The sequence below is a fragment of the Cricetulus griseus genome, chromosome 3 (assembly GCF_003668045.3).
Source record: "Cricetulus griseus strain 17A/GY chromosome 3, alternate assembly CriGri-PICRH-1.0, whole genome shotgun sequence".
Lineage (NCBI taxonomy): Eukaryota > Metazoa > Chordata > Mammalia > Rodentia > Cricetidae > Cricetulus > Cricetulus griseus.
In genome coordinates, this window is record NC_048596.1 from 147549731 (window position 1) to 147562355 (window position 12625).

The 12625-nt window shown below is 43.0% G+C and overlaps 1 protein-coding gene across 3 annotated transcripts in view; it reads left to right on the forward strand.

Moving 5' to 3' along the window:
- Nucleotides 1-12625, forward strand: part of LOC100765471 (protein kinase C-binding protein NELL1) — an 864465-nt gene that overhangs the window by 540639 nt on the left and 311201 nt on the right. For all 3 annotated transcript variants that reach the window (XM_027410508.2, XM_027410509.2, XM_035442493.1), the window contains one exon: nucleotides 1285-1407. In XM_027410508.2, coding sequence (XP_027266309.1) covers nucleotides 1285-1407 — 123 coding nt within the window. The remainder of the gene's footprint in view (nucleotides 1-1284; nucleotides 1408-12625) is intronic.

The window sequence follows — 12625 nt, forward strand, 5'->3', positions numbered from 1 at the left end:
CTATTCTTTGGACTTTCTAGCTGAAGTTTCTTCTCTTGATTACAGCCTTTTTAAATTTCAATAGCTTCACTTGACTTTTCTTCTTGCAATGTTTAAGAAGCTATTGATAATGGCAGGTATTGAGAGAAATAAAGGATATACATTTTCCATATTGTTTATTTACAGAGTAGTCATTTACATAACTATACCATTTACATAACTGGGATATGTAGGGGAGAGTAACTACTTATGAGAGCCAGTCTCGGACTTGGGCATTTTCAGTGTATACTGCAGTGTAGCTCAGCTTTCTCCTGGGTTTTTATACCCCAGATGCTTAAGAAGCCACATAATTCATCCATACCCAGTCCATAGGTTCATTCTAAGGCCTATGACAATGAGTTATTTGGAGAGTTAGCCTAGTGAAAGGTCTCAGGAGAGCCTTGAATGTCATCCCCTCTCCGACTCAGCAGGCTCCATGTTAGCCTTTGGAAGTGCATGTTGGTAAATGCTCTCTGGCAGGTTGTGTTATCTTGGCCTTCCTCTTTGAAATTTGCTGTTTTTGTGTAGACAAGACTGTATCTCAAAAGAAAATAGAGGGAAGGAAAAAAGAAAGGCAAGGGGAACTAAGGAGGTAGGGAGGGAGAGGAGGTGTGGGTTAGACAATGACTACTATGCACTATGGCTTTCCTATGCCTGGCATTTTCTGTCCTTGACGCACTTGAAATTTTTGTAACTCTGAAAATTGGTTATTATTATCCCGTTTCAGGTAAGAAACCATCAGAATTGTCAACAAATTTATGTTGTCACACAGCTGCCACACTCTGCACAAAAGCACTGGTTTTTCCAGAGTGTCTATGCTGCACTGCCCCTGGATGCGCTTAATGATCTCTAAAGAGATCTTCAGTTGCCATGATCAGGGTGAAGGTGTGCTATTGGATACTGGTAGAGCATGTCTGCTCTGTTTAGAATTGGGAGATACACATGAGAGTGATTACAAAGAAAATTCACTAGTACAGATATTATCAGCACCATTATTGAAGGTCATCCTCTAAGACTTAAATATCACCACAGGGTAGGATCCATGGCTTCTCTAAGACAAAGACAGTAGATCCAAAGAGGAAGTTCCTCTGTATCCAAAGCTTGCCTTAGCCTCCCCTCCTAAGTGCTGGCATCAAGGGCATGATTCACCATGCCTGGCTAGTCACTGCCATTCTTGTTGGTGAGTTCCAGCAAACTTCTCTAGCCAGTCCAGCTGTTGCTACTCTTGTAAAGACACATGTCCTCTCCTTCTCTCCCGCCCTATAGAGCATGATGATTGTAGCAGTGGGCAGAACAACTGTGACAAAAATGCCATCTGCACCAACACAGTCCAGGGACACAGCTGCACCTGCCAGCCGGGCTACGTGGGAAATGGCACCATCTGCAGAGGTAGGCTTGCTGCTTTGAGGGGCACCTCCATCTGCTGCCCCACCTGTGCTTGTGGAGAGTCCTTCTGTCACTGTGGTAGCTGAACACATCTGGCCAGGATACTGTGTGTGGAAGAAAAGGCTTAGAAGATTTGGGTTGTGGGTCTTGGGGTAGTACCACATATGATTGGAGCCCTTTAGATTTGTCTTGTAGAGCAAATTGAAACTTTTGAGAAAAGATCCATTTCTGGTATAAATTTGGATCCATGGGAACTGTGCTCACAGAGCAAGTGGGTGTCAATCTTACACTGAGGCCACCTGCTTGACTGAGACACTTTACACTTAGAAATGCTGGCTTTGTGTACATTTACCGTCATCTTCACATCCTTCCTTCAATCTTATAAGAATGTGGAGCCTTGCTCCTGGCTCCTCCTAGCTTTTCACTATCCACACACTTTCTCCACACAAGCGCATTGATTCCTGCCAACCCTTGGGCATGACTTCCTCTCAGCCTTCATGGGTGGTTACTTCCTTTATGTCTCTGCTCTGATGTCTACATAACATAGAAGCATCATGAGTTGTCTATCAACAGAAGACCCTTAGTGTTTACAAGCCCATCCTTGCTCATATGTTTTCCATAAACAGCCTGAATGGATGCAATATGTTACACATTTGTGCTTGCCTCTGTGTTATTTGCCTTGTCATGAAAGTGGAATGCCTGGGTAGCAAGCATGTGGCCCTATTCCTGCAGCTTAATATCCAGGAAAAGAATGTGCCTGGCATACTGTTGCTGTTCATTGACTGTGTGATAACCAGCCCAGTTTATCAAAGAGGAAAGAAACAACTTCCCTCCTTCTCTCCTTCCCTTCCTACATCTCCTTCTTTCCAAACTAGAAACTAAAAAGAAAGCAGAAAGGGCAGAGAGTTATGATCACAATGTACAACTATAAAAATAAAATTTTGCTCACACATTTGATAAACAGACTACAGCACTTCCAACCAAGCAATATGTGTTGCTAAATATGGTAGCATTTAGGGTTAAATGGACAGAATGCTTGCAGACAGTTCCAAATGAGATTAGCGTAACCTGACCCGAAGGTTAAGGTTCTGAGTGGGAGAGTGTTTATCTGCTTTGCCAGCCCAGCATTAGTGCTGAAATGGAAATCAGGCTTTAACTAAGCAGTTGTCAATATGTAGCTGATAGACTAAGCCTCTTTTCTTATCTGTCATTAGCTGGATAAAATCTAGTGATCCTGGAAAGCATTCTTGTCTCAGTGGCTGATAAAATTGACATTTATTTTGTTAATACACAGCAAGTGGGAATTCGATGTCTGGACACCAAAGAGCAGAGGTATGACAGAGCCCCAGAGGACTCATCATTTAGAAATGGAAAAAGATTTGAACCAATGCTTCAATCCAAGTAGTACAACTTACAAAGCAACATTGGTTTATACAAAAGAGGCTCATAAGAATTATGAAATATTGAGCCTTGTACTAGCCTGGTGTATGCTTTAGGATTACTTTAATTGCAAGTAACAGGAAGCAAGCACTGGCTGTGGTTTTCAGGGCCCAGAGACAAATGAAAGTGTGGGCGTCCTTTACAAAATTGGGCAAATCCAGCTCCATAAGGCTCTCAAATATTTATTCTCGTTCATGCTGGGAATTGACTGTCCCCTGCTGTTTCCTTGGGCATGGAGACAGCCTCTGTGTGTTTGCTGACCCACAGGATAGCTGTGGTCTTCCCTGCAGTATGGCTTCCTCATATGGATATGGTCCCCATATCCTGACCTTGCTTAAGGCAGAGAACTTGAATAAAGCATCTCCCCTTCTCCAGATTCCATATTCTACATCCACAGCAGACAGGGCACTTCAGGATATGATGATCTGCGAAGCAGTTCTCTGGATATCTGTACCATGCACTAACCAGGACCTTGATAGCCAGCATCCAGGAGGGCACTGTCGTTCATATTCTGGAAATAGTACAACATAAGTGCTCCACCCCAACCCTTCCAGTGTCTGCTATTAGAAGACTCTAAGCTACTTTTGTGGGATAGACAGGGGGAGAGGCATCCAGAGGGACTGCACTTGGACTAAAGCTCTAGACTTCCAGGGCTTCAAACCCAGCCTCTGTCTTACCCAAGAGCTGGTGAGTAAGGGAGAGGATGCACAAACATGTTGGATGTGTGCGGCCTAGCTCATTCTTCACCTCTGTGCTAAGACTCAGTGTACCCAGGATAACACTCATCCTGGATCTTACTGAATCCTGCCTAGAACAGATCCATGTGTGTGAGGTTATTAAGAACTTTGTAGTAGCGATTACAGAATGCCAAACCCTGAGTGTGGAGTCCATCTAGGTGATGGGTGCTTGTGAAATTGGTTCTCCTACATGTTGTGAACAAGAATTAATTGAAAGAAAAAAAGATTTCCTAGGAGGGTTAAAGGACACAAGGGGAGAAAGGAGCCTGGATTATGGATAACTGCTCTGGGGGATAGGGTGCTAGAAACACATGTCCTGTGGCTTCCCTGTGGGGTTGGTTCAGGATTCTGTTAGTTTGTCTCAGTATCTGGGTTTGTTTCAGTAACTTGATGTGAGCATTCTCTTCAAGCTGACTCACAGTAGATCAGGTGTGAAAACTGTTAATTCATTGATTAATTTTGAGAACTGTCGTGGTTTGAGAAGAGCCTGGAAATGGTAGATTCCTACACCTAGTACCAACTGAAAGGAAGGTAGAGAAAGCAAGCATGCAGAAGATGAAATGCCACTGTGAGGTTTCCTCTCCTTTCTCAGGGCAGGGGAAAAAAACCTAGATGGGTGATCCCATGGGCACACTGATCCCTAGTACAGAGGGGAAGAAGGAACTGGGAGGCATAGGCCCAATATGTCCACATCCTCTCTTCAAATCACCTTCAGTCAGGCAAGACTGTCAGGGTGAGTCGAGAGGCCAGGTGGGATTACTCCAGAGAAGGCCAAATAGTGTGTGAGCAACTTCTCCTGAACACCACTCTCCTGATGATGTTCACCAAGAAATGGCAAGATAGCTGTGTCTGTGCTCTCACTGGTGTTTGGATATATTAGCTATGTCAGGAGTCTTCTACAAAATGTGCGATCATTTACGTGGAACTCAGAACTAAAGTGTTAAGTGCAGACAACTGTTACCGCCTCTGTATCGTAGCAGTTACCCTGAAGACTACTTAAGAGCTAGGGGGAGGCACCTGCTCAAACTTGCCCCTTGTGAAAGGAGCTGATAGGTTGTGACACCCTTGTGCTATCTTTTAATGCCCATCTTTTGTCTATAGAAGTGAATTAATTAATCCTCCCCTTCCTGGGGTTTATTTTCAGGTATCTCAGGGAACACTTTTAGGATCCTGTAACATGTGGAGTTGCAGTCATCCCGGTTGCGTTTCAAGTCATGGGTGCCCATCCTGATGCCTTAGGTTGGGGGATTGTCCTTTTCTATGTCCCAAGAAACTTTCTGAATACTACATCAGCCTGAGCCACCATGTATCACACCAGTTTGTTTACTCATCTCCTTTCTGCACAAGCTGCAACAATGCTTAGTGAAAGGGGAGTGTACTATAATCCTTGGAAATTTCCTCATGACGGAATATTGGGCAAATAGTCTTTGTAATACAATATGCACTCTAGTATCTAGATGATTTTATAAGAAAGCAAGCCTGTTTGGGATCACAAGAGTGAGGGGTCACCCAAGCTTTTTCCAGTCTGAGAAGTCATTGATTCCTGAAATAGATATGCAAACCAACCCCAGTATGAAGCCTCGGCTGCTAATGGGTGTCTGGCTTCAAAGGAAAGCACTAGTTAGGTTCACTGTATAAATTGTAGGCACATAAGTGAGTCTTTCTTCTAAAGCTTCTAAAAATCCCAGGGTTCCTGGAGGGAATGTGTTATGAGCACTTAGCAGGGAGTACTTGCATAGAAGAGCTACTTCCCAGACACACCTATTTGCTAGGAAGCTGGGCACACTGTATGCCAGGAAGTCAGACACAGAAGGCCAGGGAAGGTCTGGCACAGAAAGAGTAATGTGACAGCTCACACTCACAATGCCACTGAGAGCTTGAATTAGAGGATATCGTAACGACAGCAGACATCTTGCAGGTGCAGAGAGTTCAGCAGCTCACTGGCATTGTGAGAGGTGGGGATCGGAATAGTAAGTTGTTATTCCAAGCTATCACTGAAAATAATAAAATTGATGAACTGCCAGGCTGTGAATCAGAGAAGATGAAATTTGAAGATTTTGAAGCAAATAGCAAGGGAAATATGAAGCCTTTGGCAAAGGTGCATACGGCACTCTAGACAGAGTTCTGAAAGGTGGTTAATGTAGTGAGGAAGAACTGGGGAAGGCTTCATTCGGAAATTCTGCTGTTAGGTTTGCAGACAGAATGCTGGAGAGAATGGTGATGAAAAAGATTGATAATGTAGTGACCCTGCTAGAGACCAACCCATTTGTCAAATTGTATCTATAACATAAACACATAAGGATGCTATGTACATCTCTACTTATAGAGAAATTTCTTAACAGCTCAGGAAGGGTTTTGAGAATTTATCCCCCCTCTGACTGGTTCAGATAGACAGAAAACAAGTAGATTAGGGGTAGCCAAGGCTCAGACTTAGTGAACCCTTGAAGCAAACATGAGGTATTCTTTTGAAAATTATTAATTTTACGTGTGTGTGTGTGTGTGTGTGTGTGTGTGTGTGTGTGTGTGTGTGTGTGTGTGCCTACTTGCATGTGTGTGTTCTGTATGAACAGCCATTATGCAGGTATCTGCAGAAGCCAGAGGGGGCATTGGATTTTCTACAATTTGGGTTACATGTGGTTCTAACCACTGATGTGGGTGCCGGTAACTGGACCCAGGTTCTTGGCATGAGCAGCAAGTGCTTTCAAATGCTGAGCCACTTCTCTAGTCCCATATTTATAACTGCCAGAGCCACCTAAAATCTCCTTTGCATGGGGGTTAATAGAAGGCTCCCCTTCCATTACTGTTTAAGCATCTTCCTAGTTGCATATGGATGTTCTTGAGTCAATTAGGGTACTGTGAGCCATGGGACTCTCAAAAAATTTAGGGCTATTAAGACATTTGTCTATAAATCATTTGTAAAAAGATAAATCTGATGCAAATGTTGATGAAGAGAACTCCAGTTCGATTAAACTCAACAAGTCAGAGAACATGCATAACATGGAACATAAATTTGAACATACAGAGGTAGGAACATGTAGACCCAAAACATGTTTAAGCATGCATAGACTTGGGAAGTGGTTTTCAGAGCATTAAACAATCTGTCCATCCAACAAACTCTTCCCATCCATTAATCTATCTCCATTTTTCTTCCTAAAAAACAATTTCTTATCCAAGGAAGCCTAAACTCTAACATGACCCTTTCCCTGTGAAACCTAGTCCCTTCTCAACATTTTGAGCCTCATCTGCAAGTACATAGTGCTGCACATTTTGATATTTAGGAATTATTGATGAAATTTTCCATGGAACATTTTCAAATAGCAGTTCTCTGTAAGTAACTGTGCCACAGAAATAAAAATGGAAGTGGGGAAGAAGATTGTATTAAAAAACATATAACCCAAATGGTTTTCTCACTTCTTCCTCTAAGTCTGTCTCCAACCAGTCAATAGGGTCATCTCCCACCAGATTGCTTAGAACAGGGATCTAAATGTTATATTTGGTTTCTGGTTTTCATGTTGGAAAACCCCATCAACAAATCTGTCATCTGTCCTTTATCCATAACACAGTAATTTCTTACCACTGAATACCTCTGCCACAGCTTAAGCCATAATCATGTCTCCACTGGTGTATGTACTAGAAAAAAATTACAGCTAGAATTTTGAAAACTACAGACATGATTGCAAGGATCATATACGGTAACTTCCATTTTCTCACAGATTGAATAGTGGAGAGCTAGGGTTGATGCTGAAATCGCTGAGAAGAGAGAGGCACTTCAAGAAACGAGCAGCCACAGCAGGGAGAGGTGAGCTGGGGAAGGACAGGATTAGCTCGTGGGTCCAGAATGAAATAGGAAACCCAAATGTAACAACTACTCTTCTTTCTCGAGATTATAGAAGTCCAAAGAAAATGGTGAAACCCACAGAAACAGCTGACCTGAACAAGGGGGAGCTCAGGGACCCCAGACTGATGGCTGAGAGGCCAGCATGGGACTGATCCAGACCCCCTGAATGTGGGTGTCAGTGAGGAGGCCTCGGCAATCTATGGGGCCTTGGGTAGTAGACCGGTATTTATCCCTGGCACACAAATGGAGTTTGGGAGCCCATTCCACATGGAGGGATGCTCTCTCAGTCTGGACACATGGGGGAGGGCCTAGGCCCTGCCTGGGATGATTTGACAGACTTTAGAGATCCCCCATGGAGGGCCTCACTCTCCCTGGGGAGCAGAGAAGGATGGGGTGAGGGCTTGGGGCAGAGGGGGTTTGGTTTGGGCACGTGAAGGAGCTGGAACTGACATGTGAAGCAAGCTTGTGACTAATTTTTTTAAAAAGTAAAAAGAAAATGCAGCCTTTGCTGGAGGGGACTGCATAAGACTAAATGCTCAGAAGATGGATAATGGAGCTGTTGGGTGAGACCTCGCTCACCTGTGGCTCTGTGTGGTGGGGCCCATGACAGAGACTTCATTAGGCTTTCCAAGTAGATGTCTCTCACATGGCAGTGTGTGCTGTTTCTTGCACTGACTATGAAAGTTGAAGCAGGCATTCTCTGACTGCCCTTCTGGAAATCTGGGAAGGTGTAAGAGGCCCTTCTGTTTCCCCTGCTCTTTCCTGGACTACTGTTATTTGTGGAAGAGGATCGATGGTGATTGTAGTAAGCAGTACTGGAACTAGTTAAAACTGGTTTTGCAAACTTCCTGTCAAACCAAGGCTGACCAACAAGCACTGTCACCAAATTGATCAGCAAGTAACTTGTTATGGTCCCAAATGGGGAAACATTTTATAATACTGATTTAACTCAGAGAGAAGGAAAGCCTCTAAGCCCAGAAAAAGTTATTATGCTTAATATTTCATTAATACATCCTTTGAAAGTGTATCTGGAACTAGAAAATAGAACTGATTTTCTTGTACTTGGTTACTGAGAGACATTGATACCTGTAAGTTTGATGAAGGGTTGTGAGCCTCTGGAAGCTATGTTGCTTTTTCAAAACAAGAAAGAGAGCATTGACTGGAGGGGACACAAAAGCATACTGTCATGACAAAAGCCTACTCCATTGGTTGTGTTCCTTGGCTTTTAAGGTAGACAATGCAGCCATTTTTTAACACTGTAAGATATTAATTTGTGTCTGTGTTTTTTTTATTAATTTTTTAATTTAAATGAACAACAATCTTGTTCTATATACCAATCCCATCTTCCTCTCCCTTTTATCCTTCCTCTCCCCCTACCTTCTCTCCATCTACTCCTCAGAGAAAGTGAGGCCTGTACCACTCAGTGGTAAAAAACCAAACCAAACCAAAACAAAACAAAAAAACCAAAAAACAAAAAACAAAACAACAATGCTATCTTGACTTTCGAAGGCAAATGGATGGAACTAGAAGAAACCATCTTGAGTGAGGTAATCCAGCCACAAAAGGCCAACATGGTATATATTCACTCATAAATGGATATTAGACATAGAGCAAAGGATAACCAGTCTACAATCCACAACCCCAGACAATGCAGTCTTATCTGGGCCTTTATTATTTCTTTCCTTCTGCTGCAGTTCCAGTGGACAGAAAGAGTCTCTTGGATACTCTTAAATCACAGTTCCTCACTTAGTGATGTCAGTACTTACCATTTAAAGCTTACACTCTGCTAGACAGTGGATGAGTCCCCAGAGTCAACAAGGAATCAGGCTAAGCTGAATCTCAGGGTGTGTGGAAATAAGACATGGTAACAGGAGTTGATTCTTCCCAGAGCTGAGGTTGCACTTGGGTGAATTTCACAGGTGTATGTACTCCAGTTGTCACAGTATAAATGACCCACAAGATTAGCACAGCAATATAAATACCCATCAGTTTGTTTGATTTTAAAACAGGCAACTAAGCATTGACTTCCCATTGAGCTGTCAGGACAAGGTTGCCTTTCTTTCCTAAGTAACAATCTCTGAAGAACTAAAAGACTTTCCCGAGGCAGCATTATAAGAAATGTCTTAGTCTCTAGGCTCAGTGCTGCATTGTGAATGTGGTCAGCAAGCAATTATTGGCAAAATATTCAAATTACTCCGGGACTGGAGCTGGGAGATCACTAAGTTGTTAAGAGCACCTATAGTTGCTTTTGAGGAGGACCTGAGTTCAATTCCTAGCCACCAGTATCAGGGGCCCGTAATCATCTGTAACTCGAGCTTCAGAGCATCTGTTGTCTTCTTCTAAGCTCCATAATACCCATACTAACATGCACACACTCATTCCATAACTCTTACATGTAATTAAAATAATAGAAATAAATCATAAAGAAGCAGCCACCATTGGATGCCATTGTAGGACAGGTTGTGTATAGAGAGTGAAAACACTGCTTTGTTTTTATCATGTTTAAGGTAAGATTAGCTTACAAAGTTCTATTACCCCACCCTCACCCTGCTTTTTGTTATGAGTGCATGCGTGTGTGTGTGTGTGTGTGTGCGCGCGTGCGTGCGTGCGTGCGTGCGTGCGTGCGTGCGTGCGTGTGTGTGTGTGTGTGTGTGTGTGTGTGTGTGTGTGTATTTGAGACAGGATCTTTCTGCAGAGTCTGGGCTGTCCTGGAACTTGTTATGCAGATATTAGGCTGGCCTTGCACCCATAGAAATTCATCTTAGTCTGTCTCTGCCTCTTGAGTGCTGCATTAAAGGCCTGCACCACCACACCTGGGCTGATCTATTAGCTTTTTTTTTCTCCTCAATTTTTTAATTTAAATTAGAAACAGGATTATTTTACATGTCAATCCCAGTTCCCTCTCCCTCCCCTCCTCTCTGCACACCCTTCCTATCCCATATCCTTTCTGCTCCGCAGGGAGGGTGAGACCTTCCATAGGGGCGTCTTCAGAGTCTTTCATATCCTATGGGATAGGACCTAGGCCCTCCCCCGTGTGTCTAGGCTAAGAGAGTATCCCTCTATGTGGAATGGGCTCCCAAAGTCCATTCCTACGCTAGGGATAAGTACTGATCTATTACAAGAGGTCCCATAGATTTCCGAATCCACTTCACTGACACTCACATTCATGGGGTCTGGATCAGATCCATGCTGGTTTTCCAGCTATCAGTGTGGGGACCAAGAAACCACCCCTTGTTCAGGTCAACTGCTTCTGTGGGTTTCATCAGCCTGGTCTTGACCCCTTTGCTCATTACTCCTCCTCTGCAACTGAATTTCAGTTCAGTTCAGTGTTTAGCTGTGGGTGTCTGCTTCTACTTCCATCAGCTGCTGGGCTCTAGGATGGCATATAAGTTAGTCATCAATCTCATTATCAGGGGAGGGCATTTAAGGTGGCCTCTCCACTGTTGCTTAGATTGTTAGTTGGTGTCATCCTTGTAGATCTCTGGGCATTTCCCCAGTGCCTGATTTCTCTTTAAACCTATAATGGTTTATGGTATCTCTTATTTTGTTCTCTCTATTCTTCCCCCTATACAACCTTCCTGCTCCCATATGTCCTCCTCATCTCTTCTCTTCTCCCCCTCTCATTCTCCGAGCTCCCTCTCCTCTCCCCCATACTCCCAATTTGCTCAGGAGATCTTGTTGCTTTCCCCTTCTCTGGGGGACAGAGTCCTCCTTGTTTCCTAGCTTCTCTGGCAGTGTGGATTGTAGGCTGGTAATCCTTTGCTCTATGTGTAAAATCCATATATGAGTGAGTGCATACCATGTTTGTCTTTTTTGTGACTGAGTTACCTTGAGGTGGCACATGCCAAGATTTGCTAAAGGAGACAGAGGCAGGAGGATCACCACATCTATTAGCTTTTAATGACTGCACAACTAGCTATGTCCTCCCCTACTTCATAGGCACACTCTCTGCCTTTAAGAGAACAATGTGACAGCCAACCATCCTTGCCTTCTTCTCTATGTTTCAGCTTTTACATCCTAAGCTAATGCATAGCTTTAATCTAAGCTAATGCATAGCTTTAATCTTAAGTCATGTATTTTTTCCCTGCCCCTTGACCCATAAGTACTGCATCTGTGTTTGTGTATTGTGGTAAATAAATGCTTGAAAGAGCAGATTTGTTAAAAGCAATCTCATAAAACAAATGTCCACCATAAATTCTAGAAGCAATGTATGGATGTTATTTCATAGCTTCTGTTTGTTTGTTATCTGGGTCAAGTGGGGTCAGTTGGAGTCAGTAACTAAATCCTTTGTGAAACTTGATTAAAGATTTCTATAAAGTATCCCTTCCCCATATAATGCTTTCTGTGCTGTCACAGAAAGCATAAAAGAGAGAGCAAAGTTGTTGGTTGTGGACAGTATTCAGGTAGGCACAGATTCTGAATACTACAACAGACAAAGTACAGATGGGCCAGAAACCACAAGCTATAGAAAGATTGAAGACATAGGGAGAGAATTGAAATCTGAGTTCACTCTTGTTGACACTTCGGTCAGGAAGAAGTCTTTGATTTCTTGCTTTAATATGACACCAACACATATTGGTGACTCTGCTTTTATCACCAAGTCTTTTAACCAAATGCAGTACAGGACACATTAAAATATTAACAAATAGTATGCAATTCCAAACATAATCCTGGGACCCTGGTCGCTGCTCTCCCTCTTTGGTAGAAGAGTAGTGGGAAGGATAATTAAGACTCACCATTGCACCTTGTAGTGTGCATGTGCCCACCTTCAGGCTTCTGCTTCATTCAATCCCAAGCATCTTCATGAATTGCTTTATGACAACTTAGAGCATACTCTGTTTGCTACATTTGTGGCATCATTATCCATGTCCTGTTAACTGTCACTTACCACTTTATTCTGGAAATGTAGACATCTTCCAATTCAACCAACTGGACAACATTGTCTGCTTCTGATGTTTCTATCTAATCTTCTTATTTGAAGAGCACTGCTCCTTTCCAGGGCATTTGAGTTGTCCTTTGACTTCTGAAACTAGACCAGTCCATGGATTCTTGTTATTTTCTCACCTGTTAGTAGATCAGGCGATGTTTTGGAATTTCTTTTCTTTTCATTGTCAGTTCCTATCTGAAAAAAATGTTAGGTAGGGCAGCATGTGTGAATCTGCCTGTCGGCAGTAATGAAATGATGGTTAGAGCTCTAACAGATACC